General features: G+C 44.5%; 2 protein-coding genes and 1 non-coding gene across 6 annotated transcripts in view; all 3 read left to right on the top strand.

The window, feature by feature from the left end:
• CCDC82 (coiled-coil domain containing 82) lies at positions 1–24,913 on the top strand. Of its 4 annotated transcripts, none has more exons than XR_004253278.1 (9): positions 1–45; positions 554–1,106; positions 1,756–1,975; positions 3,059–3,151; positions 5,046–5,170; positions 6,064–6,234; positions 12,293–12,478; positions 13,043–14,001; positions 24,903–24,913. XR_004253278.1 is itself a non-coding variant. In XM_032187574.1 (8 exons), exons 2-8 carry the CDS (start codon positions 561–563, stop codon positions 13,106–13,108), a joined length of 1,407 nt encoding a protein of 468 aa, XP_032043465.1. In that variant the 5' UTR covers positions 1–45; positions 554–560; the 3' UTR covers positions 13,109–15,156. The 4 variants fall into 4 exon arrangements, 1 of the variants encoding a protein (XP_032043465.1); XR_004253279.1 differs by lacking the exon at positions 24,903–24,913 and adding an exon at positions 12,594–12,635 and having other exon boundaries at positions 12,293–12,498; positions 13,043–13,103; XR_004253280.1 differs by lacking the exons at positions 12,293–12,478; positions 13,043–14,001 and adding an exon at positions 8,285–8,289 and having other exon boundaries at positions 6,064–6,451; positions 24,903–24,911.
• Positions 15,281–15,352, top strand: TRNAP-AGG. The gene has a single exon. It is a non-coding gene; the product is annotated as a tRNA-Pro (tRNA).
• Positions 21,571–26,723, top strand: part of MAML2 (mastermind like transcriptional coactivator 2) — a 205,056-nt gene continuing 199,903 nt past the window's right edge. Inside the window, exon 1 of the mRNA XM_032187559.1 lies at positions 21,571–22,035. Within this exon, the coding sequence (XP_032043450.1) occupies positions 21,571–22,035 (465 nt within the window). The remainder of the gene's footprint in view (positions 22,036–26,723) is intronic.

Here is a 26,723-nt window from a genome sequence, read left to right on the forward strand (position 1 = left end):
CCTTCGGCCGCTCGCGCGCGCGCTGAGGCGCGGGAACCGCTCCCGGTAACGAACGGCGGGGCCGGGCCGCGACACAGCGCGACATGCCGCGATATAGCGCGATATGGCGCGACAGGGACAAGGACCATCAGCCTGTGCCGTGGCGGCGGGGGGAGAGGGATGGGCCCCGTTGGGCCCGACCCGGCTCACGTCGGGGCGCCCCAGCCCCACCGTGGGGGGGGGCAGGGCCCGGTGGGGACACCGGGGGAGGCCTGAGGTGGCAGGTCCGAGCACTCTGCCTCGGCCGGTGTGGGAGGGGGGGGGTATACTTAAGGTTTTTTTCCATTTATTCGGGCTGGGTGGCGGTATTTCTGTTCCTGTGTGTGTTTTGAGGAAGGTGTGTGCTCCTCAGAAGTCCTGAGTTTGGTGCGGTGATGTTTTCTGCGTGTCTCACTAACGGTCTCGTTAAATATCCTAATTTTACATGGTGAAATGTGCCAGCTCTCCTTCATCTTTTGGGATAACGTACTAGGTGCGTCGTCTCACCGGTGTGTATCGTGGTGTGTTGTCACAGCTTCCCGATGGAGGCCGGAGCAGGTGTCAGGAGGTACGAAACAAGAAACAAGACGGCCGGGACGGAGCTGTCAGCCAAATCCCGCGTGGACTGGAGGCGCACCAAGAGGGAGCGCCTGCTGTTTGACAGCGATGACGAATCCTCGCTTACCTCCGAGGAGGAAGAGTCCACAGAATCCACCGTGTCAGAGGATGGAGTGGGTGAAAAAGATGAAACTGTTCTGAAGAATGGCTTTTCGGATCAGGAAGAGAAAATCCACAGCGGGGAAATAACAGATGATGAATGCGTTGTGCCTGGGAAGCGTAAGAGGTTGAACAGCTCGGTGCTGCACGACAGTGATGAAAGCGAGGACAGTGATATCCTTGTTAGGAAAGTTTTTGCCAAACGCCACTGTATAATTAATGAAGATGAGAGTTCCCAAGAACAGCAGCCTGATAAAACCTGCCCTACGGAAAATGTTTCTACTAACAGGAAACAGAAACTGGTGGCAAAATTGAATGCTCTTGCAAGACAAAGAGCATCTCGGACATCCTCTGCGAGTGAAAATTGGGAGGTCTGAATTTTATCTTTGAGCTTCAGTTCCACCACTAAATGTAGGGGAAGATGGCAATTAATAGATACTAATCAGTAGGATTTTTTAATTTTGTTTTGGTTTTTATTCATGACAAATCAGTAATCCTATCACATTTCAACAGTTGTCACGTGTTAACTAAATAACAGTATTGACTGCTGAAAACCTTTAGATCTAATTTGATTTTTGTCACTGGGGATTTAAGAATTCCCTTTCATTTGCTTTTTCAGGCATTCTGATGACTGAGCAGCGTAGAATGCACGTATCACTCTTCTCTATGTTGTCAGAAGGGGAAAAATGTCTTTAATATTCCTTTTTCCTTAGAGAAGAGACATGAGAAGACTATCAGATTACTCTTATCAGGAAACAAAGTACCTGTTAAAGCACCTTAGAAATCTCATGTTAACTTAATTCCTATTCAGTCTGTTTGACTGAAGAGAGGTACATGGAGATTGCTGATTTAAAGCAGAAAGTAATCGTCATGTAGTACAGAATGATGGATTTTTTGAAATGTATTATTTTTTGTCAACAGTTATGGTCATTAGAAGGTCCCGTAGATGTAGTATTTTGTTAGTGCAGATACTAAAAATTCTTGATTTGCTTTTGAAATATATTTTTTAAATTTAATTAGGATACCAGTAGTGAAACAGAAATAGAAGAGGAACCATTCTGTAACCTCACACCAACAGAAGAAAGCAAAACTGACAGTGACAGCCTGAAAGACTTTATAGTTGATGATGAGGAAGAAGAAGGTGGTGATGATGACACAGAGCAAGTAAAGACTGAAAAAAAGCAACAAGAAGAAATAAATACATCAAATAGCGAATTGCTGGCATACTACATCCCACAGTGTAAGATCAAAATTAGTTACAATTCTATATTTATAACTTGTTTTTAGTGCTGCAATAGATATTTATGGGCTCTAAATACAAAATAATACTGTGTAATAGAATATGATAGTTCAAAAGCAGAAATTCCTGAACAGCTTTCATTTGTGAAAGTGCTTGTGGTTTCCACAGTAAACTTTTACAGTCCTTCGGTACCTTATTAAAGGGAGGGTATAATTTGGAGAGAAGGACAAGAAGCTCTATTGCCCAGATTTATTTTTTTTTGTCAGTCTGCTTTAGAATGAGGCTACCTATGAGCAGATAGGTTAACAGATAGGTTAATTTTGGATCAATTTTGTCTTGGAGAATGACATAGGAGTCTTGCTTGTTGGTTGTTTTTAGTTTGTTTTGTTTGTAATGTATTTTTGTTTATGGCAGTGAGACTTGGAAGCGCTGATCTGTAGGGCTTTCTGAATCCATAGGTCAGTTTTAGACAAGCTGCACAGAGTCTGCACAGAGCTGCACTTGTCATGTTGGTCACGTTCCCTTTATGAAAACTGGTATCTGGATGGAGGAGAAACTTGAACCAGAAGTTTCATGCTAGTTTTCTTCTTGCATACTTTGTTGTTAGGAGGAGGTGTGTGCTGACAGGGTAGTCAGTGCTAGTGTAGATGGTTATACACGTTTGTGGTATGTGTTCCCCAGTAAAGATGTGAGCAGAATTAGGTTTATTTGAAAGAAAGTTAGGAAAATAAAAATCATAAGCCTGACCTTCTGTTGTTTGCATTGCTTCCTGCCATTCATAGAACAATTTATTTTCTTTAGTTTGTGTTTATAGCTCCTATATTGGGCTCCTGATGAAAGGACGTGTGTGACTTTAGGACATGCTAAAATTCATTAAGATTATTGGGATGAGAAGCAACATTTAAATGCAAGATCTTAAATAAGGGGTTTTGATGCAGGACATTTAACATTATATTTAAATTCATATTTAAATGACTTTAAAATTCTAAATTTACAATAATGGAGAAAAAAAAACTTATTATGTGACAGTCATGTTTGCTTATACTTTTTTTTTTTTTTTTAATTCTGCTTATTTCTTTCCAGTATCTCGCTGTAGCCCTTATGTACACTTCAAAAGAATAGTAAAGGCCTTTCTCATAAATGCAATTGATGACACTTTCCTGAACTCATTGTATGGTAAGTAAATTGCATTTAAAATTTAATAGTGCATGCAAAAACAAACAAAGGCATTTACTCTTGGAAAAGATGGTCCCCCAGTTAGAGTATAAGTTTGTGAGTTGAAATCCCTGAGATCTGTTTCTAGTTTTTCTGCTTTGTAACTTTAGAAAGTTGATCTATCTGAAATGAGTAGGGTAATCTTGGAAAAGTGTGTGGACTTAATTCTTTCAAGCCCATAAGGCATTCTGAGGTGTAAGGAAGTATTTCTGTGTTGCTGATCAGTAGTACTAGTTCCAGCATGAAAGCAAAATTAATTTCAAATTAGTGGAAAGATTGCAAGGTCATGTGATTTTTCAAAATGTCATGTTTTATAGTCTTTTCTGAGAAATTTGGTAGATAAAAAATAATTTTAGTTATGGCAATTATTCTGTGTCCTAATCTTTAATATTTGATCTTTGAGATAAAACAAATTTCAACTGCAGCCGGTACTTCCTGGCTTGTTTTTGCTGAGGAAGTGGCTTTTGGGATTTGGCCTGGTGAGCCTTAATGGCAACTCTTGGTGTCACCAGGAGATCAGGGTGAATGGAGGAACTGAAATACACCACAAGCTTTAGAGTAAAGGTTGTCTATTCTTGCAACTAAAAACATCTTTTAGCTACCACCGCTGGTTCTTTCAGGTATTGCTCTGTTTTACCAAGTGCAACAAGCTTATGAAGAGTGAAAAGTAAATCTTGCCAGATTTATGCTATGTGACATTCCTTCTGTTTCATAGTGTATCTGCTGTAGAAAATTATTAACTCCCTGCTGAGGTGCTAGTAGTATATCAGCTATGAAGGCAGGTTAAAAGATGTATTCAGAAGAATATTATATACCATGAGCAACATACAACATCACCTAGCATTACAATATATTTTCAAAACACAGAATGGATTTTTCTGAGTTAACACAAAATAACTAGTTTGAATTAAGAGCCTAATACTAATAACTAGTTTGAATTAAGTTTGAATTAGTTTAGTGGTAGACGTGCTTTTTATTATGAAAAAGATTTTAAAGTCTAGCACAACCTCTTTAAAGGTTTCAGTATAACTGATTTATGGTAATTATTGTAGCTATAATGATAATGACAATTAACTGTTCTTATAGAAAAGGCTAGATAGCCAGTCATCCTTTGATAACAGCACCACTAAAAGATTAGGAAAGGTAACTGCACAAAGTAATGTTTTTCTGTACGTGCTGAAGCCTGAGACAGTAAGAATTGGCCTGCACCAGTGAAACTCCCAGCTAATTCCTGGAATCTAGCACATATCTGGGAGATAATCATGGAATACTCATGTTTTACTCATCTTACTGGTTTATTTCTTTTGCTTGAGTAAATATTTGGAAATATTTATGCTGCTTAACTCAAGGCATGTGACTGGGCTGCTGAAGGCTAAAGGTCAATTTGTATGTGTTGCTTGGAAGTGATGAAGGAGAAGAGAGCTGTCAAAATTTCTGCTGGGAAGCTACTCGGCAGTTTGTTTTCGTGGATTACAACCTTCTCTTGTACATTATGAACACCTCACATAAGCTGGGCAAAAAGCAAGACGTTTTTTTTTTCCTTTTCAATTCTTTTAAATGGCATTGAGTGAATACTTCTACCTTTGGGGTGACAGCTTTCCACTTTAACCTGGCTTGTAGAGTTTATTTGTGTACCTCCTGTGATACACACCTGTAAAATAATTAAATGTATTAGTTTATCAAAAATGCATGTATGACTTATCTGGATAACGGTACTAAATGTACTCAGTAGTAATTTATTACAATTATTCATGGTTCTTAGTATGCAGAAGCATAATGTCCTTGAAAATTTTATTTGAGGAAACTTGTACAACATATGATGGTCAGCAAATCAGTAATGACTCTTGCTGAACAGATGGAACAAGGCAAAAGAAGTATGCACAAGACATGTTGCTCTCCCTTCATTATTTGGATGACCGTTTTGTTCAGCCTCGTCTTGACAACTTAATCTCCAGAAGTCGTTGGAAAGATCGGTACAAGGTACGTAGCTTCTACTTTAAATGGTGAAGTGCTCTCCAAATCATATACTTACTGACAGATTTTTTCAGTAGTATTTTTCAATAAAGGCACAATACTCACTGTATATTTATATATATATATTTCAAGAGACTCATTGCTCTTTACCATATGTAACTTGTTTTGATACTTGCAAATATCAGAAATATTTGTGTGTTTATGAATACACAATAAACATTCAGATAAGCATTCAGATTTTGTTCTCTGTGACCTGAACGCTTCTCCAGCTGACTTTAGCAGATGCTATTTAGAGTATTTTTTGTCATTTGTTCAATGTTATAACAAAATGTTATCCCCCTCCCACAAAAAGAGAAACCAGTATGTTCATAATGAATCTTCTGCTACTTCAAAAATATGAAGCCAAGATACAGTAGCCTAGTCAAAATCATTGTATATGAAGTACTGGAATACTGTTAATGTTCTAGCTGTGGTGACCTAGTAATCACTGTAGTAATGGAGTATGAGCTGTGGTGGGATACAGTGTATTTATTTGAGGTAGACCCACTGATACAGTTGCCCTGACCACCGCCCCAGAAAAAATAACAACAGAGGGAGAGACGAAAGAAAAATAACTGCCTGGATGCAGGAGTCACTCTTTAGACCTAAATGAAATAAATGAAATAAAATTAAATAAAATGAAATAAATGAAATAAAACTGGGTGAAGTGTTAGAAAGTGATCGAGAGGGTACATGTTTGCAACTGAATGCTAAAAAACTTCACACTTGAATCTTCTTGGTTTTCTCTACTGCTAATTTTGTGCGAATAGAGGGTACTCTATTATTTACCCCTAGTAGGGGTATACAGTCTATTCAAGTTTACGGAGATTCTTTAATGTTATCTGAAAAATGTTTTTCAGGAGCGTGTGGATTGTTACCCAAATGTTCGCATCATCTTGAAAAATCCAACAAATAAGTTCTGTCATGCCTGTGGATTGAATCGGTATTGTAAGTTTAATGTGCTACTATCTGGAAAGCTTTATGATAGCAGAACCTTGGAAGCAGATGAATTCATGTCAGATGACAAACAGGTAACTCCAAACAAGCACCTTATATAATTATTTTTAAGCTTTGTCTAGTGTTACGGAAAATCATACAACAAATAGAAATCCAGTCAGCACCTGTAACGTCTATAATGCCAGACGCAAGCGTTAAGCTGCTGTACTTCGCATCTGAACTCCTGTTTGTTTTTAAAATGTGATGACCATTTTGCAGTTTTGAGGAGTGTAGCCTCAGGTCTAGGTAGGAGTCATGAAGGCAGTTCCTGTGAAAATGAGGAGAAATAGATGGTTCCCTCCATACCCCTGGCCCTTTCAAACATCTTGGGAAAGAGGTCTTGAAAAGTATCTTCAAAAAAAAAACTTTTATCAATAAAATAAATCTTTTTTTTTTTTTTTTTCTATGACCTTTGTTTTTGCCTGCATCTCAGTCATTGGTGTGCTGTTTCCTCCCCAGCTTTACTGCTTACTATTAGTGCCTGTTACAGCACTGCATGAAGTACTACTAAGTATATCCAATTGTGAGCTGAACATCAGGATAAGAAAGATAAAGTGTTCCAGGACATGTGATAGGTTTCATTGAAAACTATTGCCTTCAACCCAAAATTAAGATTTGCTTCAGTGTTTCTTCTGTTTCAAATCTCTGCAGTCTGAGTCATACCCAGGGCAGGAAGGAAATGCTCTAGGTACAGGGTGTCCTCTGCATGCTTGTCTTTTGTGGTGCATGTGGAGGTTGTCAGAAATTGTGTGTCAACCAGGCTGAGAGCACACACGGAGACTCACATACTAACTGAAGTACTAATACAAGCACTTATCAATTATTTCTAAAGTAGTGTTGTGTTTTGTTTTGGCAAAGGATGTTCAATAGAAAGTTGAAAATCCTAAGCATATTATAAAGAAGGGAGAAACAGCTCTAGTGGGAAAAAAAAAAAAAAATGACACGATTGAGTGTTGCACTGAACATGTCTGGCATTCCTGGTTTTTACCAAGAACATGAGAAATGCTGGGACTTATTTTTTTTGTTTTAATCTTGAATAGATCCTATCTCCTCGTGCCAGGAGCCTGAGGCTTTAAATCAGGAGTGACATTTGCCTCAGAGTTACATCTGTTCTAAATATCAGAATGCCTTTTCACTGAAATTAGATCACTTAAAAGCCCTTTACCTTTTTGTGTGCCTATAATGCCCTTAAGACCTTCCCAGCAAGAGTCATGCATTGATTAGCTTTCAGAAACATTATAGAAGTAACTGTATGTGTAATGGACGATCATCTCTGTGGAATGACTACTTTCTCCTTTGTTGCCAGTAAGGTTTGTTCTGCCTTGGGTCGCTAGGTTTGCTAATTCTGTGCCGACTGCTGCAGCATTTGGAGTGTCCGTGTGCTCTTGTTTGCTGTAGGTCAGAACACTGAGTGAAATAGTGCCACTGTCATTCGGACAGTCCAAGTGCAGCCCAGTCAAGATTTACTGCTTCATTCTTCAGATGTTTTCACATCTGCTATTTCCCATGTAGCTATTCACCCAGGACAAAGTATCTCGAGATCTCAGTTGAATTGACACTTGAAATTCTTTATCTCCTTTCGAGAAGACTTGTTCCCAACGACTTTGGTACATTCTAGTAGAACCTTTTTTTTTCATTCCTGCATTATTGGAACAATTTGTCCAAACTAGAAACCATTTCCACTTAGGTAATCTTGCATCTTTTTCTCACCCAGCTGTCTTTACTAGGGCATATTGGATTAAATTGTAATTTTTGAATGAAACATGTCTTTCGTGTTGTTACATACACATTGTTGCACTAGGCAGCCATTCTAGATGACTTGAGCAGTCAACTTTGTTGTATCTCACAGCTGAGACTTTGGAAGAGCTTGAATCTGAAGAACCTGGGTGTTCCCAGTATTTAGCATAAAATTTACAGCTAGCATTAATTGTTATGATTATGTATGCATGTGGCCTTCCTAAGTAATGTAATTGATGACCTCTTATGATGAACTCAATACGTGATTTGTCAAGGATAAAATATTGTTGCGTTTGCATACCAAGCTGTTATCCAGCTTCTGCCTTTCTCCTTACATCTTTCTTTCAGGAGATGTATTTCAGGAGAAGCTATATTCCTTTTCTTTGTGCATGTAAAAGAGTTTCTGAATACAGATGAAGTTCTTCACAGTGCTTGCTGAAAAAAAGTGTCAGCACAAGATGTATTTACAACATGTTTTGAAAAGGGATATAATAGGATTTCTTACAGAAAAATAAAGCAAAGCCCTCAACAAACTGGAAGCTTACCTTACTGAAGCTCAAGCCTAGATAGTTTGCATCTCTGTAAATATTCTAATGGAGACATTTGAGGGACATGGGTGTGATTATCATTATGTCATCATGATAATGTGATGCAGAATCTAGGTAACTGACAGGTGTGGATTTTTTTTTTGGTTAAACAGATTACAGAACCTGCTGAACAGTAGCTGTTAATACTGTTTTGATAAGTGTGAGTGTGTATGATAATTAAGAGAGCTTGGCTTTTCCCCTGATTTGTTGAAGGAAAATACCAAGTACTTAGGATGTGGGGAAGCAGTCATACTAGCACGGCTGCTGCAGACCATCGTACAGTCGTTACTCTACATTTAGAGACCTATATGTCAGGAAAATCACTAACTTAAAATCAGTTTTGCATGGGAAATATGTGCCTTACCTATGCAGAAATAAGTGAACTAGCACAAGAATTTAATCTTTACTCAACTTCCACTTTAACTGTGGAAATAACAGTAGCAACCCCCTCACTGCTGGCCAAATGTTGTCCTACATTGGCTGTTTTTCACTGTGGAAAGCACTTGAAATACCCTACTGAATATTAAACTAACTTGCTGGTTCATTTTTATCCTCTTCAGCTTAACAATACAAGACGGGGGTTTTCTTTATGCTGTGTAGCCCAGCATCTGGTGAGATGGTTGCTACGTGCATGCTCAGTGGAGCTCAGGGGCTGCAGAACAGACCCGGGAGAGCGAGTGATTGAGCACTTTCCAGTAATTTTTACTAATGGCTTGCTAATGCAACATTCCTATTCCTACGGTGACCTTTAATTGAGGCTGTTAAACGTACTGTTCTCAAGTTGTCTTTGAAGTTCTTCTGGCAGTGCATTGATCAACTTGTCCTGCCAATTGAAGGAAAAGAAAGAACAAAAAGGGCACACAGAGCTACATAAAACTGGCACTGCAAGGAAAATAATTGACTGAAAGGAGGCAGATCAGCACTGGCAGATCAAATTGACTGGAAATACATATTTGGACTATTTCTAAAGTTTTATTTGAAAATACTCAAGAAAAGTGAATGTGTAGAGAACAAAAACAGACCTCCAACCCTCCTCTTCTGCATAAAACTTTCCTTTTCTCTCATCTCTGAAGTATTCTGCTTTGCCAATAGGCCTGAAGAGAAACAGCTGTTCCAGTTTTGCTTAGGCTTGCAGTGATCGTTGTGAGGAGCTGCCAATTCCCAGCCCTCCATGGTCAGGGAGAATCGAACAGTTTGGAGTTGTTGGTGTCCCCTACACTTCTCTGCTCCTGCGTCACCTGGATTATAAACTGTTTTCTGCTTTCGGTCTTGGCGTTGTATTTCCATTTTTATCGGTGCTTAGAGGACATGAATTCAGTCACTACGTGTTAGGCTGTTGTCAGGCTATGCTCCTGCATTCCATACAAAGTGATTTAACACCACTTTGGCTGATATGGCCAGCTTGAGCAGATAAGTTAAGCATTAGGATAGAGTCAGTGAGAACTGTGAGTGGAGAAAATTAGAATGTGTGCAGTGCTGAGATTCTTTCCAAAGCTGCATTCTGAAATAACCTTGTATTTTTAGACGATCTTCCTTGCTTTAAAAACACAATGCGTAATGACATTATGTGATATTTAACTATTTTCCTCTGGCACCTCTCCAGTCTGGGAATTCTTTACACCACACACATAAATAAACTATGAAGCTCTTTGCCACAAGGCACTTTGGAGGCAAAAACTGTAATTGGGTCCCAGAAGGGATTAGACAGGTTCTTGGGGAAGCTCCTTCCATGCTATGGAATGTGATAGCTGAGATGATACAGAATGTCTTAACTGTTGACTGCTACAAGTTGTATGATAACACCATAAACATTATGGTGTACGTCCCGTATATTATACTAACTTCCTAAACATTTCCTGGTAGCTGTTGTAACGGGAAGAACTGGGCCAGGCAGAGTTTTGATCTGATGCAGAATGATATCTGATCAAACCGTGTTCCAGATGCCACACTTCATTGCTTGGACCGCACCTCATTGCTTGGAATGCTTAAAAAGCTGCGAAACACTCAGTGAAACACCACATCGCATTTTTGATTGTCTCAGTGTTTGAAATGGTACTTCTGGAAGTTTGAATCATTCAAGGCTTTGCCTTGATTAGTAGGTCTTGCACTTTAGAAACAACTGTAGCACCCAACATAAGCCTTAGTTTTTCAGTTTTGGGTGTGAGTAGGGAGTGGAGCTGCATATAGGTACGTGAACACACATGATCATTAGACAATTGCACTATAATAATAACATTTTTTATCTCAAGCTGGTTACATTTTCAGTTCATAGGCATCTATGTAGATCAGATCAAAAGCCCTTTCAAGTGAGAGTGCCTCCATTGACTTCGGTGATCAGTTTATATCACCTGGGCTGTTGGTTAATATATTTAAAAACTGAAGTGTATTTATGTATATAATAATAAATATATTTTTTTGTTTATATGTATAAACATGATAAGAACTAAATATGCTTTTCTATCACTGTCACTGTCAGCAGATGCTGCTAGAGCTAGGTTGTACAAGTGGGACAGATGTTTTGGGAGACTGCTCACAGATGCAAACATTTGGTCATGCATTTAGGAAAGTTTGCTGAAAATGCAGGATATAAGCATTGATTAAAACTTAACCTTCTAATACTTTAAAAGAGCGTTCAGATTATTGCCAATGGCAGCAATGAAGAGCATCACTGTTGTGGCTCAGAAGAGATCATTTTGTAGTAAATAATGCGGTCCGTTAAAATGTGTGCGTGTAATCCAAAATAGCAATACAATCACAGCTTTTATTATTGACGCAAAGAATTTTGACCTTTAGCCATTTATCTGCTTGTTACTCTCAAAGATGTGACAAAACATCAATCCAAAACAATGCTGCCCTTGAAGGGTGTTTATGGGGGTTTTGTAGTAATGCTAAATCAGTTTCTCCTGTGTGCATCAGGAGCTGAGTTTCTTCACGAATGTATTTATTTTCCTGCTTTGGAGGGTAGAAAACCTGACTCCAAAACCCAGCCAGATGTAGATATTTTTATTTAATAGTCTTTGTCTCCACGAGTTGAAATGTAATTTGTGCACCTATTACTATTGCTGGATGTCTTGAAATGTAGGTGAACTTTGACTCCATCTTCCTATGCACACCCCTGATTTCACATACTCTTAGTGAAAGTTTGGGATTGCTGAACATTCTTATAACCAGTCTATGTGCATTGTATAAAACCTGGGGTTCTGGATCTTCCTTTTTTGAAATCTATATGCATTTATTAAGTATATATGCTAGTGCACATGTCTATTTGTATTAATATGCATATACTAAAGGAACACTGAATATTATTCAGTCTACAAAATGCTAGAACTGTTGATTCCTGTCCCTAGAAGTATACTACATTTTAAGCAAAAGTCATCAAATAATTCCTCTTCCTCTGCTTTCACAGTATGATGATTTTCTAAAATGCCAGTGATTCTGTAACGAAGTTCCCCCAGGAGACAACAAAGATGATGGTAGTTATAAAGATGGCTGTGTACAGCTTTTGCAAGAAAACAGTGCTGATAAGCTGCCATTGTTTAGGCTTGCTGACTGCCTGCTTGCTCCGAAGTTGTTCTGCCGTGGTAGTGAAAACTACGTGGTTTTACTCTGATTTTATGCATGTAGTGTCATTTTATTTATTTCATTATTAAAAAAAATGTTTCCAGATTGACTGATAAAATTTTATTAGGTAGGCTGACTTGGCCATTCGTTATATTGTCAAGATGATGACCATCCTCCCTGAGAAAATAATGTGTTTACTTTGGTCTAGGTTTTGAAGGTTGGCGTAGTGTGTGCAAATCGTACAAGAGTTTACCATAATTTGAAGCACTTCAAATACAAGTTGTATGTGGATTGCAGCTCCATTACCAAGTTGGATGGTGTTGAGGATGAACCAGTTAAAGACACAGTCGAACGGCTGTTCAGTCACCTGGAAGACACAGGGTGGATTCAGGAGGTATGACCAAGTTAGCTGATGTATCCTTTTTCAAGGAGACAAAATAAAGCTGAGATAAAACGTTTCATTTAAGTGTGAAGTTCTGAATTATTGGTCTTTGATAATAAGAACTCAGCTTAACCATTCATCTGCTTCTGCCGATCGAGTCTCTCAAACGGTATGCCTGCTGCTTTCATGTACGGTTTCTATCAGCTTCTGACATTAAGCTTCTTGGCAGCTGCATGATCTCTGGGCTGAGCTGGGCAGGCTCTTGTTTCATCTGAAAGCAGCAACACAACAAACTCAAGCTGTATGTAACTCATGAAGACTGGAAACGCGTACATGAGGCACAGCAAGAATACTTTTCGCTTTACGTTGAGTACTTTGGCTGTTTCAGAAACGCTTTATGAAGTATTTTAAGGCAACTTGGAGTAGTGTTGCATTTAACAAGCTTTTGGGTATCTTTGCTTCTGAGTTGTTATTGGCATGCTTGTTAATGTATTGAAGAAAAACACAAAAAGCATTCTTTGTGTAATTCAGTTATTAAACCTTGATCAAATAATACAAGTTCTATTTGATTTGCAGAGATACAATGATCTTGAAAACTACATGAATGATGCAGACGATTTCCAAGAAGAAAAAATGGATTAACTCGTCATATTGCTCTTTGAAAGACGTCTTGTAAAGAACTGAATGACCTGTTTTATCTGCGTGCACTTTATCTCTGCCTGGTCTTCAGTATTCCTTTTAGGCTGTATTATGCTTAAATCCACGTGTCTGTAAACCACCGTGTAAGAATGTGCTGTATCTTCTTTTCATCTGTGTAAATAATAACCCGAAGTTTTAACAAATGGGTCTTTCTAGTCTTACTGCACAGGTCACTCTAAGTTTCCTCTTATTCTTAAGCAAAGAGATACCAAGATGTTATTTTTGTGAAATAAATCTTCTGTCTACCTATACTGAGCTGCATCACAGGGAAGGTGGGAGATGCTGAGACCTTTGCAAGTAGGGGTATTTGGGAAGGTGAGGCTATGTTACACAAGAACGTATGACTTGCATTGTACCTTCAGTCATTTAGAATGATAGTTACAATGAAAAGGACCCAAATGCAAGGATTTATTTCCCCTCTGAGGTATCACTGTAGACTGTTGCAAGGCAACAGAGGAACTATTCTGCAGTTCTGACTACATTTGCAGCACAATAGTCATTCCTCTCTTTAGAGACTAGGTGATGAGTCACTTTATAGGCGTCATACCGACTGAGTCTGGCTTAGCCATCTAAATGAACACTTGGGCCCACAATGCTGTCTCTGATACACAACTGAGACAACTTACTGAGATTTCAAATGTCAAATTATGTTGTACAAACATAATAGCAACAACTTGCAGTAAGTAAACAATTAAGAGAATGGATTAGTGTGGCCATGCAAGCTAAGCAAGAATTCTTCCAGCATGATCTGACAACAGAAAGTGGGAGTTACTCAGAATCATGATGCATGGCTTACTGTGGGGCACGGGGAGTAGATTTTTGAAGAGCTGGGAAGGGTTAAGTGCTATATGGTTCGTTCTGTCCCTTCACTTTGTGCTGCATATAAAATTAATTATATGTAGCCTACGAGAAGGAGCAGGGCACAGGGTTTTGAATCCAGCTAGGGACTGTTCTTATCTTTCTGTATGCACATACTTTTATTAGTCTGTTGTGGCTGAGCAGCTTGGTAAAATGGACAATACAATTAACTCTCCAGATTTTTTTAACAAGTTGCTTTCTCAGAAGTAAAACTAAAGAAGCCTGATTTTTCACGTATTTGTCCATCAGAACTCCTCGTGCTTGATATGCCACGTTACTGGTCACATGCTGATTGGGTGGGCAACTACTGCCACATGTACCTTGTCATGGTCAGAAGCTGCTGGCTTTTTTCTATAGGAACTGTAAATTTGTCATTTAGTAGTTTTTTTCCCAGCATTAATTGTAAGTAATGAAGTACTTTTATATCTTAAGGTGTTGAAACTCAGCAATGGGTTTATGTGGTGGTCGAATGAGCCAAAGCTGTCAGTTTTCTATTATATCATGTAAGTAACAAGATTTACAAACTCTGATGAAAAATCCCAGTAAAGAGGATGAGACTTGCCCTCAAGTAAATTTGTACTTGAAGACATTATTTTCATACCTTAACTGTCAGTTAAATATGTAAATATTCTGAGATTTTATATATCATATTTATCTCCCTGGTTACCAGAGCTGAAGTAACTTGTGCTTTCTATTCTCTTTCCTTGTCCATCCCTGTTATTCTGGGACTGTTGGTGGGAACACACCCATCAACTTAAAATTACTGAGGAATCAATCTCAAGCATATCCCTTTTAAGAAAAGCAGTGCCCCTTGAAAACCTGACTTCTTTCTGTTAACGAAATCTCTTTTGTACACTTTTGTTGGTACCTCTAAAATAATGACGTTTGTTTGGTGTAATGTATTCTCATGAAAGAAAACTGTTTTGAAATTAATGGGGATTGTACCGCTTAATGGTGTGCACTTTCATAGATGTTTCAGAATAGTTTTAAATTCTGCTGCCTTCTGAATTTTCTGAAAGCTCTAGGAAACGATTTTTATGTAAAAAAAAAAAAAAAATGCTGTTAGAATGAACAGTCAGTTTCTCATTTTGCCACGTCTAACCTGAATACTACCAAAATAAATAAATAAATAAATAAGTTTGGGAAATTCTGGCTTTTTGAGTATTTGTAATATTTCAACTGCATCTACATTTAGATTGAAAATTGTCAATTTATTCCAGCGATGAATTTTGCTCATTCTGGGATTTTTGCATGGTTGGCTCGTTGGTCTAGGGGTATGATTCTCGCTTAGGGTGCGAGAGGTCCCGGGTTCAAATCCCGGACGAGCCCTTGTTTTTCCTCCCCAGTGCACAAACTGGGGGGTGGAATATTATTGGATGTGAGGGCAATCTGGCTGCGGTATCTGTCACCCCATTGATTTCCAGGGCTGATTCAGCTGATCTGGCAGGCTAGGGGGGTGTCCCCTTCCTCCCTCACTGCTCCCTGTGCGTCCCTCCCGACCTTCCCCGATAGAGACCCTACAGTTCATCAGTCAGAGGTATAGGGTAGCTGCACTCCCCTGCAAGAAACAAGCTCAGCCATTCTGCGGTCCCAGATCATGTTTCTCACCTCCTCTTCATTTGCATAAAAAGTCTCTGAGCTACTTACTTCTTTCTTTCTCTTGCAGGCAGTTTTTTGTTGTTTTTTTTTTTTTTCCAGTCATGCAAAAGTTCTTGGAAGAAAGTGCCTCCGCCGGCTCACCGACTTTGCCTGTGACATCACTAGCTGGACCAAGAAAATGCTACTGAGACTAAGAAAATGCCTCGAATTGACATCACTGATTTCTATGTCAGCAGGAAACTGATAACTTCAGCTGGCTTGGCAGGGGGCTGACAAAATGTTTGTGTGTGTATAACCAGGCTTCACTATTCCTCTCACCGAGATTAGAGGAAGTGATAATATTTTTGTGGCTGTTGTTTTACCTGAAGAGGTTCTACAAGGCAGAGAACGTGAAGTATCATGACATCATGTTTACATTCATCTTCACCACAGGAAATGAAAAAATTGTTTAGAAGAGACATTTATGTGAAAATTCAGGTCAAATTTTCCAGAACAGGCTGTATGTAAATGCTAGCACTTGTACAGCGTGTAGTACTAAGAGGGCTCACCCCCCCCACCACCACCCTCCCCCCCCCCGAAGTTTTTGGGTCCAATTGCAGCAAGGATATTTGTAATAGAGAAATGCAAACGTCAGCTGATGGGGGAAGTCAGAAATCCAGCCGGTCTTTCACAGTTCCTTTTCTACTCCAGAGATTTTGAGTGGATTTAGACGGTGAGAGGATATAATGCTTGTACTGAGAGGGCATTTTTAATTGTCTTTAGCGTGAGTTTTTGAAGCAGTAGCTCTAATTAAGATAAAGTAGCTGTCTTCATGGAACAATGAAGAAAGATCAGTATGTGATTAGACTTGGAACAGGTGATTAATGATCATACTTGGAAATTACTTTAGCTCCTGTAGTGTTTGAATAATCTGATCTAGTTGAAGTTTTGTAGCCCGGGACTATGATAATGACAAAATTCATACGCGATGCTTATGCATGGGATCAGCCTTACAAATGTGGTGTGCTTTTGGGAGATGAGGCCCTTTATGGTCTATATTCTGTGTCCAATTCTTGCAGGGAAGTTTGAAAAGAAGTTGTTTTTCTTCCCTTGTCCCTCAGTTTTCGGGAAAAAAAAATCATTTGTGGATCAAGTGGAATGGCAAACTTCACTAATAGTAGATAGCTGATGCTGCCTTTTTCTTTTTTTTTTTTTTTTCCTTTTATTAGACAGTGAAAGCTTCTGTTTTCCAAAAGCAGCTATTTCTAGTAGTTCAGCAGGCAATTACAGGCAATTCCCATGCTTAACTCCTCTAGTTTACTTTTATTTGGATAAATAAAGGCTTGTAGTTTTATCCTTCTTTAAGTCTTCCTGGATAAACAGAGTGGGTGTGTTAGATAAACACATGTACATACAGCACCACTCCAAGAGAAATACCCGGCACACATGAAATATACTTTATTAAGACGACTTGCTGATTCTGCTTTGAGAAATAATAAAGATCAAGTTCTAATCTGAATTTCGAGGTGAGACAAAAGAAAGACAGAAAATATGATTGATGGGCCAAGGAATAATGTGAGAAATATGTGAAGTGGTATTGAAAGAGCCTGATGATAATGCCCCCTTCGTGGGCTACACTTCCCTGAATAGTTTATGTGAATTTGGGTATTTTTCTCGGTAATAAGGGATGGTATGGGTTGTTTTTATTTTGTTTGTTTGTTTGTTTTCCCTGTTATTTATTAACATATAGACACAGTTTCTTTACACTTTTCTGCAAATTGTATTCTTAATTCAAAAAGGTGTGTGTGTGTGTGTGTGTGTGTGTGTGTGTGTTCAAGATGGCTTATTTTACAGTTTACACAGAGCCTTGTGCCCAGACTTTGAGGACATGAAAAGTGACCCAGGTGCAGTCAGATTCTGCTCCAAAGCTTAGCAATTGAGCAGGCGAGCTGCACAGTGCATCCTAACAGCGTGCCCAGCTGCAAGTACATTTATCACATTATTTATAGCAGTAGTCATTCAAAATGGCTAAGAACCCTCTGAAAAACAAATAATGGGAATGGCTGAAAATGTATAGCCCTAGTTAGTCTTCCACAGGACAGTTATTAAACACATGCCATTTTGGTGGAGTTAATACAACTTTGAAGGACTTTGATACGTGATTTCTAAACAGAGACAAACGAGGTGTGTGCCTAGATTTAGGCGTGGGCTCACGTTTTTAGGCGACAGAGGTTCAGCGTAGTCATTTTCTTCAATTTTTGGTAAGTTATCAGCACAATGGGACTTCCACGGTGAGAAGTCCCGGCCGAGAAGCCAGCAGCAGGAAAGGTTTGCTCACCCAGTGGGGGCTGCTGGCTTGGGAAACTCAGAGCTGCAGCAGCAGGAGCAAATTCACACGGAAAAATACTCAAGGATGACAGCTCACATAAGCCTACAGTATCATTTCAAGAGGTCACAGATGTTGGCATAGGGGATAAAAGTAATGAATTATTCAGGACCCATTATGTTAATGTTTCATCTCGTGTGGTTTTATGAGCACACATATGACACGATCACAAGTGACGTTAGGATCATGTTCAGAACCGTCTGCTTTTAAGAAAACCGACAAGTAGCCGGTCCCAAAAATGATACCTGTTTACAGGAGCTGGTAGCATTCGGCAGCGTCTCCCGGACAAAAGTTGTGAAGCTGAAGGATGGATTTCGGGTATTTCCTTCTCAGAAACACCAGGGGCAGTCTTTGCTGTGTATTGCGCGGCTGGGGACTCGCAGCCCTGCAACCAAGCCGTCTCTCGCCCTGGAAGCGGTCTGTATTAAACCACAAAACACATCAGATGCTGCTTAGCAAAAAGTGAATCTTAGACATCTAAAGTTACAGCTCAAGAATCTTTGTTTTGAAAGACCGTTCTCTGAGATCTGCAGAAACTCACAGGAGAGAGGATTCCTGCAGCTACCCAGGTATCTCCCTGGGCAGCACCATCGCTTTCGTGTGCCCACAGCAACTTCGAAACCCCCATCAAGATGTCATTTGAAGTGCCCTTGCTTATTTTTCATGAGATTTGTGTTAATGTGACACGTACGGTCTGTGGCTGACCCTCCTAAACTCAGCAGTGACATCTGAGCTGTAACGAATGAATAAAAGCCCCAGAGAGGCCTGAAGCAAAGGTAACATTGTCTATTATTTTACAAACAGAAAAACGTCCATTTTTTTCCCCCAGTGCCAGCCCATTGTTCTCAACAGATGCAAGCTACCATTACGTATCAAATAATAACCCACTCTTCCTCAGTTGTTCAAGGTTAAGCAAAAAAATCCCTTTTTCCTGTTAGCAATAATGCCTTCCTCTGAACGCAGCACATCCCCAAACCTGGCGCCCGCGGACACCACCCCGCAGTTAGGAAGCGAAGTCTTTGCTGGGACAGACATGGGCCCAAACACCCAGGTCCTGGGAACCCACACAGGTGTTTTGGTGCAACCTGGAGGAGATGGGGGTCACACAAATGTTTCCCATATGCCCAGCGCTGTGTGTTGTCTGTGTGTTTGGGGTGAGTTTAAGGACTGTGTTGTTTTATCAGTGGCATTCAAAGGGGTTGTGAGCAGGACTTCGGGAGATAAAAACACCTGAAAGGGTCACTGTTAGTTGTTCCTCATCCTCAGCTTGCTGCTCTCGGTATGGTGTAATGGAATTGGCGTGGTTTTCTGATGGGCCGACTCATCAAATGAGACAATGTGTCCTTGTGTTAGGGGCTGTGGGGTCCTGAAAGGTCTTGTGTTAGGACTGAAAGCTTGGCGCTTTTGCATCAGGCTTGTGTCTCCGTATGCTTAGGGCCATTTTTATTCCCAAAGAGGTGTCCCCGTGGTGGCACAATGGTGTGTAGCTTTAATAAACCTGACCAGCTCCCAGCTATTCCTGTGTCCTCCTTCACGGCTCACCTGCAGCAACACGGGGAACCTGTTGGCTGCTGGTTGCAGCCTGGATGGTGTCGGGGCCACTTGGCCACCCCTGGTTTTAGTCTGGAGAAGAGGAGGCTCAGGGGAGACCTCATTGCCCTCTACAACCACCTGAAAGGAAGCTGTGGGGAGCTGAGGGTCGACCTCTTCTCACAGGTAACCAGTGCTAGGACTAGAGGGAATGGCCTCAAGTTGTGACAGGGGAGGTTCAGGTTGGAAATGAGGAGACAGAAAGAGCAGTCAGGCATTGGGACGGGTTTCCCAGGGAGGTGGTGGAGTCACCGTCCCTGGGGGTGTTGAAGGAAAGTTTGGACCTGGAGCTTGGGGACATGGTTCACTGTGTGACAGCGGTGGTAGGGGGGTGGTTGGACCGGATGATCCCGGAGGGCTTTTAAATCCGAGGAGACAGCAAAGAGAAGCACCAAGGCTGTGACTTTCCCAGGAAGGAAGCAAAGTGCCAGACACCCAAAAAGCTCCCACCAGAGCCTCCCCTCCCCAAACCTTCCCTTACACCCCCCCCCCTTTCCCCTTCCCAGCGCAAACCACCCTCTCCCAGCACCCAGATCCCCCCCCCAGCCGGCTGCCCACCTCCCACCCCTTCCCCACCTCGGGCTGAGGTCGGCGGGGCGACATTTCCCTCTCCTTCCCCGCCTGCCTCCCTCCCCTGCGCGGCCGCTGGGAGGCTCCGGCGCTCGGCCCGGCCGCTCGGTGCCACCCGCCCCCCGCCCCCGCAGCGCCCCGCACCGCGGCCCCGCACGCACCGCGGGCCACGGGCAGCGCCGGCAGCTCCGGCAGCCGGAGGCGAGCGGAGAGAGAGAGAGAGGCAGCGAGCGGGCGGCACCCACCGCCAAACCCAACACCCCCCCCCCCCAACCCTCAGCCGGGGATGGAATATACAAAAAAAAACACAAAGGAAAAGTGGCCGGAGCGTGCCGGGGGCAAAATGCTGGAAGTTTGTAAGTGCAACTCGCCGTTCGTGATCGCCGTTTGAAGGGTTGGTTGGTGGTTCTGTATTTTTTTATTATTATTATATTTTTTTTTTTTTTTTGCCGTGCTTTTCTTGAAACTGTACTTGAAACTATTCGCTCGCCGGGAGCCGAAGGGAAAGTATGCGAGAGGAGTTCTCTGCCTCGGGTTGGCGGCTCGCTGCTTTATTGCTAAGAGGGGGGGAAAGGAGCGCTGAAAGCAAGACGGATTTTACCCAGCGGCTGGATTAAGCGGAGGCGAGGCGTGCTCTGGCAGCCCGCTGCCTGACATTGTTCCCGAGCTGGGCTCCGTCCCCCCGGCTCCCGGAGCTGCCCCTGGGCTGCAGCCCCTCGGAGCCCGCACCGAGAGCCAGGAGCGGCCGGCGCGGAGCGAGCAGGAGAACGGATCCCGCACAAAGACCAAAGTAACCCCAGCCTCTCCTCCTCCTCCTCCTCCTCTCCCGGCTATTTGCACATCCACGGAGGACTTTATACAAATACCAACAACAAGCCAACGAGACACCCGCTGCACCGGCCGCGGAGAAGATTTTGGAGGGGGGTGGCTGGGGAGGGGGGGGGGGGGGTCGGCTCCGTGCCGCTGAGCCCCGCGACCCCTTTTCCCCTGCCTGAATCTCCCCCTGAAGGAGCGACCCCCCCCCCGGCCCCCGGAATGAAATAAAACCAATAAACCTGCCAAGCCCCACTCCTTCCCCAGGGGGATCTCCTTTCGCCCGGGGATCCCTTTTGGAGGCAGCGGGTTAATTTTCTAATTTTTTATTTTTTTTCCCCCCTTCTCCCGCCTGCCCCCCCCACCCCCCCATAGACCCCCATCCCTCCCCTTTCACCCCCGACCCCCTCGGCCGATGGTGGCCCGTCCCTAGCACCCCCCCCCTCCCCTGTTTTTCCCTTTTTTTTTTTTTTTTTTCTCCCCCCAAAAACACCACCCCCGGCTCGAGGGGGGACGGGGCGGCGGGGGGGTCTCTCGGCCCCCCTCGGCGGTGTGGGGTCGCGGGGCCTCCCCCCCTGCCTTCCCCGCTCCATGCGGCGCTGAGGCGGCGATGGGCGACACGGCTCCCCCCCAAGCCCAAGCCGCGGGGCTGGGGGCCGGGCTGCTGGGGGGCGGCGGGGGCGGCCCGGCGGCCCCCCGGGTCCACAGCGCCATCGTGGAGCGGCTGCGGGCCCGCATCGCCGTGTGCCGCCAGCACCACCTCAGCTGCGAGGGGCGCTACGAGCGGGGCCGCGCCGAGAGCTCCGACCGCGAGCGGGAGAGCACCTTGCAGCTCCTCCACCTCGTGCAGCAGGGGCAGGGGGCCCGCAAGGCCGCCAAGCACCCCAAGGCGGCCGCAGGAGGAGGAGGAGGAGGAGGAGGAGGAGGTGGAGGAGGAGGAGGAGGAGGAGCGGCCGCCCCGTCCTCCGCCGCCGCCGCCGCCGCGCCCCCCGACTACCACCAGCACCTCCTCAGCAACGGCGGCGCCAACGGGGAGCAGGCGGCGGGGGAGCAGCGAGCATCGGCCCTGCTGGCGGTGAGTCACGGCGCCCCCTGACGGGCGGAGGGGGGCGGGATGGGGGCAGCCCCGGCCCTGAGGCGGGGAGGGGTGAGGGTGGTGGGAGAGGGGTGGTGGTGGTGTGCTTCGTGTGTGCTCGGTGGTGGTGGCACCCCCAGGAGTGTCCTGGTGATGTCCTGCCGCGAGGGGACACGCCAGGTGTGGTTCAAGTCCCTCGCCGCCACGGTGGTGACAGCCCTCGTGGTGTCCCACCTGGCGGTGACAAGCCTGGTGTGGGTCACAGGTGCTAATGTTCCTCGTTGTGTCCTTGCCGCCGGGGCAGTGACACCCCTGGAAAAGTCTCCTGAGTGCCCCCTCATGATGTCCCGCCAGGAGGTGACACCCCTGGTGCCACCATGGTGGTGACGCCCCTGGTGCCTGGAAGGGCTCTGGGGGCTTCAAGCTGCCTCGGCTTGTCCCCGAGCAGCGGTGTAAGGTGGCATTAAACTGCAGCTCACGCTCAGAGCCGTGCCCACGGCTTCGCACCTCAGGTATTGCGCTCTCGTTTTGTGCCTCTTGTGCTGCAGGTGGGCAGGCAGTGGTGAGCACCACGTGCAGGTGCCCCTGGCAGAGCTTTATGATCCCTGAGGTGGACAAGTGCTCGTGCAAGCAGAGCTCCTGAAGCTCCATCTCGCACCCGTGAGCCCCACCGGTGAGGGCTGGTTCGTTACTGTCACCCGTTGTGTTTCCCAGGGAGAAATTACAAGTTTTCTGCACCCTGCGGATGGCACGTTGACTTTTTCCAAGTTGCTCTGGAGGTGGCTGGGAGGCAGAGCCTTGCCTCCTGTTACTTCATGACAAGCCGCTCGTGTACCAGGCTTTCTGCCTTTCCCTCCAGCGTCCTTCCAGCATGTGCACACACGCGAAACATTACGAGGAGCGACTGCCCCCTGATAGGCCCATGGCTGCTGTTCGAGTGGCCCAAAATAGACTGCTCCCTCCCTTCCCGACAGAAACCTGTCCTTCTCAGTGCTTGGCGTATTCTAAAACGGGACCCTGGTGGTTATTTTCTCCCCTCTCAGCACTCCTGGCGCTGGGGGCTGCGGCTCCGTTTGGGAGGGCGGCGATGTGAGGGGTGAACCCGATGACAGTGGGGTGCTTTGGCCTGGCTCGGTGCTCAGGGCAAATCTCCCATCGCAATCAAGAAAGCCATTATCTTATTTTTCCAGTGTGTACTAATGAAACGCTTTGTGATTGTCTCGAGGAAAAAAGAAAAAAAAAGATTTTGCATAATAACGTACATCCCAGCAAACTCTGCTTTCTGAAGTCAGGGAACATCTGAAGTCAGGGAACAGGCCCGTGTGCTTTTTTTTTTGTTTTGTTTTGTTTTGGTTCTTTACTAGTTGTTACTATTATTATGAAATAGCTGGAGGCAGCTGTTCGAAACAGCTAAATGAAACAACTCCAACGAAAATACCGAAAGGTTTTCATCTTTGCAGTGCAGGGAGGTTGTCCGTGTTTCACTTGAGATCCTAAACCCGCTCTTTGCTGGACACTGCCCCCGTTCCACCTTGCACGCTGCCTCACCTCCCCGACAGCTCCAAACACGAGTGCATTTGGGTGAGGGCATCCCCCTCGCTGACAAAGTCCCCCTCGGTTTTGCATGCTCGCACTCGGCAGTCCTGCTGACAAGGTACGTGACTTCACCAAACGTGACATCTGGGGCCCCGGACCGTGTTTTGACACCGAAGAAGCGCTGGCTCATGAGGCAGCGCTGCTGTAATGGTATCGCTGCACATCGCTGATCCTCCCACTCTGTGCTCGGCACAGGCATGCTGCATTTGCTGCTTCGGCAGGGCTGCCTAATTAAGGAGCAGAGAAAGGCATCGGTCCAAAGTCACGTCTCTGCGTGATGGAGGCACATGTTCCCCTTACCGAGCACCCCTTAGGACATCATTGCATGTGCTGAAAAGGCAAGGGAAACCACACTGTGTCTGAGTGGGGTGAATTGGAGTGGCTGAGGGTCGGGCAGCAGGTAGCCCAGCGTTGTGCTCCTCTTCTTGAAAACTCAGAGGGCGGTGATGGGCCAGGATAATGACAGGGTCTTGCTTTGTTCTGGCCATAGGCAGAGGAGGAATTTGCTCTGCCAGTTATCCCAAGGGCACTTGAAAGTGGAAGGATGGGGCAGAGTAAGTTGCCTTGTGCACTATAAATAGATGTGGAAGAGCCATCTCTAAGGCAGCAGAATCCATCCTCTGGGGGTGTTCCCCAAGGGGAAATCCAGCAGAAGACTTGCTTGCGCCAGTGGTTATTGCTCTAATTTCAGCCTTTTTGCTCGGAGCAGATGGCAGATCAGGGGTGCGTGGGGTCCTGGAACATAGCGGTTCTGAGCATCGGTCGTGGGAGGTACAGCTCTGGCACGAGGAGGCACAAGACGAGAGCGTTTGTGCGAGTCTCACACTGAGGATGTGAGATTTGACACCTCTCTGACTCCACGGGGGGACTGCAAAGCTCCACCTGCCTTGCTGTAGCTCCACCAGTATAAAAAGAGCTCCACACACAGACAAGCGTGAAGGCAGCCCTGGCTCTCTCCGGGGAGTTCTGGCTATCAGGGCGCTCTTTGTTCTGCAAAATCCAAGACTGTCCCCACGCTTCCTCTGCTGAAAATAGCTGGGTTGTTTCCTTCGCTCTGCAGATCCCACTGCTCCTGTTAGGAGCGCGCCTGCCACGTTCAGTGGCACAGGATGGGTCGTTTGCTCGGTTGGACTCCAGAGTAAATATTTGAGACTCGATAACATTTGAAACAGCGTTCGCTTGAACATATCAAAGGGTCTGAAGTGATAATCTGATGCTGTTGATACCATTATTTGATAATTATCTGTCCCCAGCGGACAGTTTAAAACCAGCAGAAGAGCGTTTTTGGTGGGGTTGGGTTTGGGCTCAGTTTGGCAGCGTTACTTTGATTTTTGAGCAAGCAGCCTTGGCAGCAGCATTTCCTCCTTGGAGAGTGGAGGCCAGATTTTTGAGCTGGACTGCTGGGTGCGGGTGCATGTGAAAGAGAAATTTATTCTTCTGGACACGGCTAGGAAAGCTTTTGTGCTTTCTGCCTCCCTGCATTTCCCACGAGCTGACATGTGTTTATTTATCTGGTGGTGTTACTTTTCATGGTGCAGAGTGGAACAGAAAATATCCTGTCTTTTATACATATATCTGCATGTATATATGCGCCCTCCAGCACTTAGCTGTTTATATTCTTTGTGTTATATATAAACAGTTAGCTCTGGAGGGCATTCCTCAGCGGGTTAAGCGTTGAACTGGTGAGACCAAAGTTCTGCAGTCGCAAATCCCCAGCGGCCCTTCCTTCCCTTCGTTCCTCTGCCATGGGCTGAGCAGTGTTCATTTCACCCCGTGCAAGCGAGGAGCTCGCTTTCACAGGCATCAGGCTGTGTTATTCTGCTCAGGTTGTTCCGCTGCAGCCGTCACCCTGGTGGCCGATGTCTTCCTCCGAGTGTGTTAAGTGCTGTTTGTCACCGGTCCCAGGTGACTCGTTCGGCTTTTATCCCTCTCCAAGTCGCGCTGGATTTATTGTTGGAAGGATTGTTATTATTTTCTGTGCTCATAAGGATGACTGTGAACGCGGCCTGGTCCCCAGATGTAGTCCGCAAGCAGGTGAAAAAAAAAAAAAAGGAAAACAGTCCTGCAAAGATGGTGTAGCCGAGGAAGAGGGAAATGGACTAATTCCCCCTGCTCCCCTAAATTCTCATCAACAGCAGTCCAAATCTGGAATAGCCATGGGTTTGTCTCAGTCCCCTGAGGACATCCCTGGGAGACAGGGCTGCCCGGCTGGTGCCGAGAGCCAAGTTTTGCTTGTAAAACTTTGATTTAGGTGGTTGCTGTGTGTGGAGATCCTTTAAATGAGTGTAGAAACCCTGGCATTGTTTCCTAATAACTTTTTTTAATGATCTGTGCTGTACTTGCTGAGGTTTGGACTGCCGGCTTGCTGCTGGCCTGCCAGGGAGCCCTGCAAAGTTGTGTCATTTTCTGGTCTGGATGCACGCAGCTTTGGGAAGCTCTTTCAAAGCAAACAGGACAAGGTGATCAGGTGCAGTGGTGTTAGGGTGCGGGGAACAAGAGGGGACTGCAGCACGGACCTGTTCCTCGAAAGTGGGCTGGGACCTTTTTGATGAACCAAGCTCAGTGCCACACGACGAAACGTTCTGTGCGTGAGGTGGCAGAGCGCTGCCTGGGGCTTCTGAGGGATAGAGACGGTTTCTGTAGCCGAGACAGACGAAATGAGTCACGTTGCTTTTTGTGGGTCGAAAACTTTGATTTGCTGTCCCAGGCCTTGCTGCCTGCTGGGAGCCATTGGGGCAGGACGGACCTGGGCACCCCTGAACATCTCAGTCCCCCTTGGCTCCGAGAACGTTCTCGGCACCAACACCAAGGAGACACCCCGGGGGCTGTGTAAAGGTTATCATTTAATGAGAAGTTCAGCCAGTGAACTTGTTAAGCGTCTGCTAGTTTAGGAGCCCTTTCAGCCCTAATTCTCCAGCCAAATCGTTTACTTTGAAGCTTTTTAGCCTCCGAATGCATTTAATGAAAGTCTCTGCCATTCTGAAACTGTCTAACAGACTGTTTCCGCCACCAAAGTTTCTGTAGACAGCGAGCAGCTTGTAAACAGCTTGCCTGGAGGTGACGAGGTCTCCAAGGCCAACCCATGGCTCCTT

The sequence above is a fragment of the Aythya fuligula genome, chromosome 1 (assembly GCF_009819795.1).
Source record: "Aythya fuligula isolate bAytFul2 chromosome 1, bAytFul2.pri, whole genome shotgun sequence".
Classification (NCBI taxonomy): Eukaryota; Metazoa; Chordata; class Aves; order Anseriformes; family Anatidae; genus Aythya; species Aythya fuligula.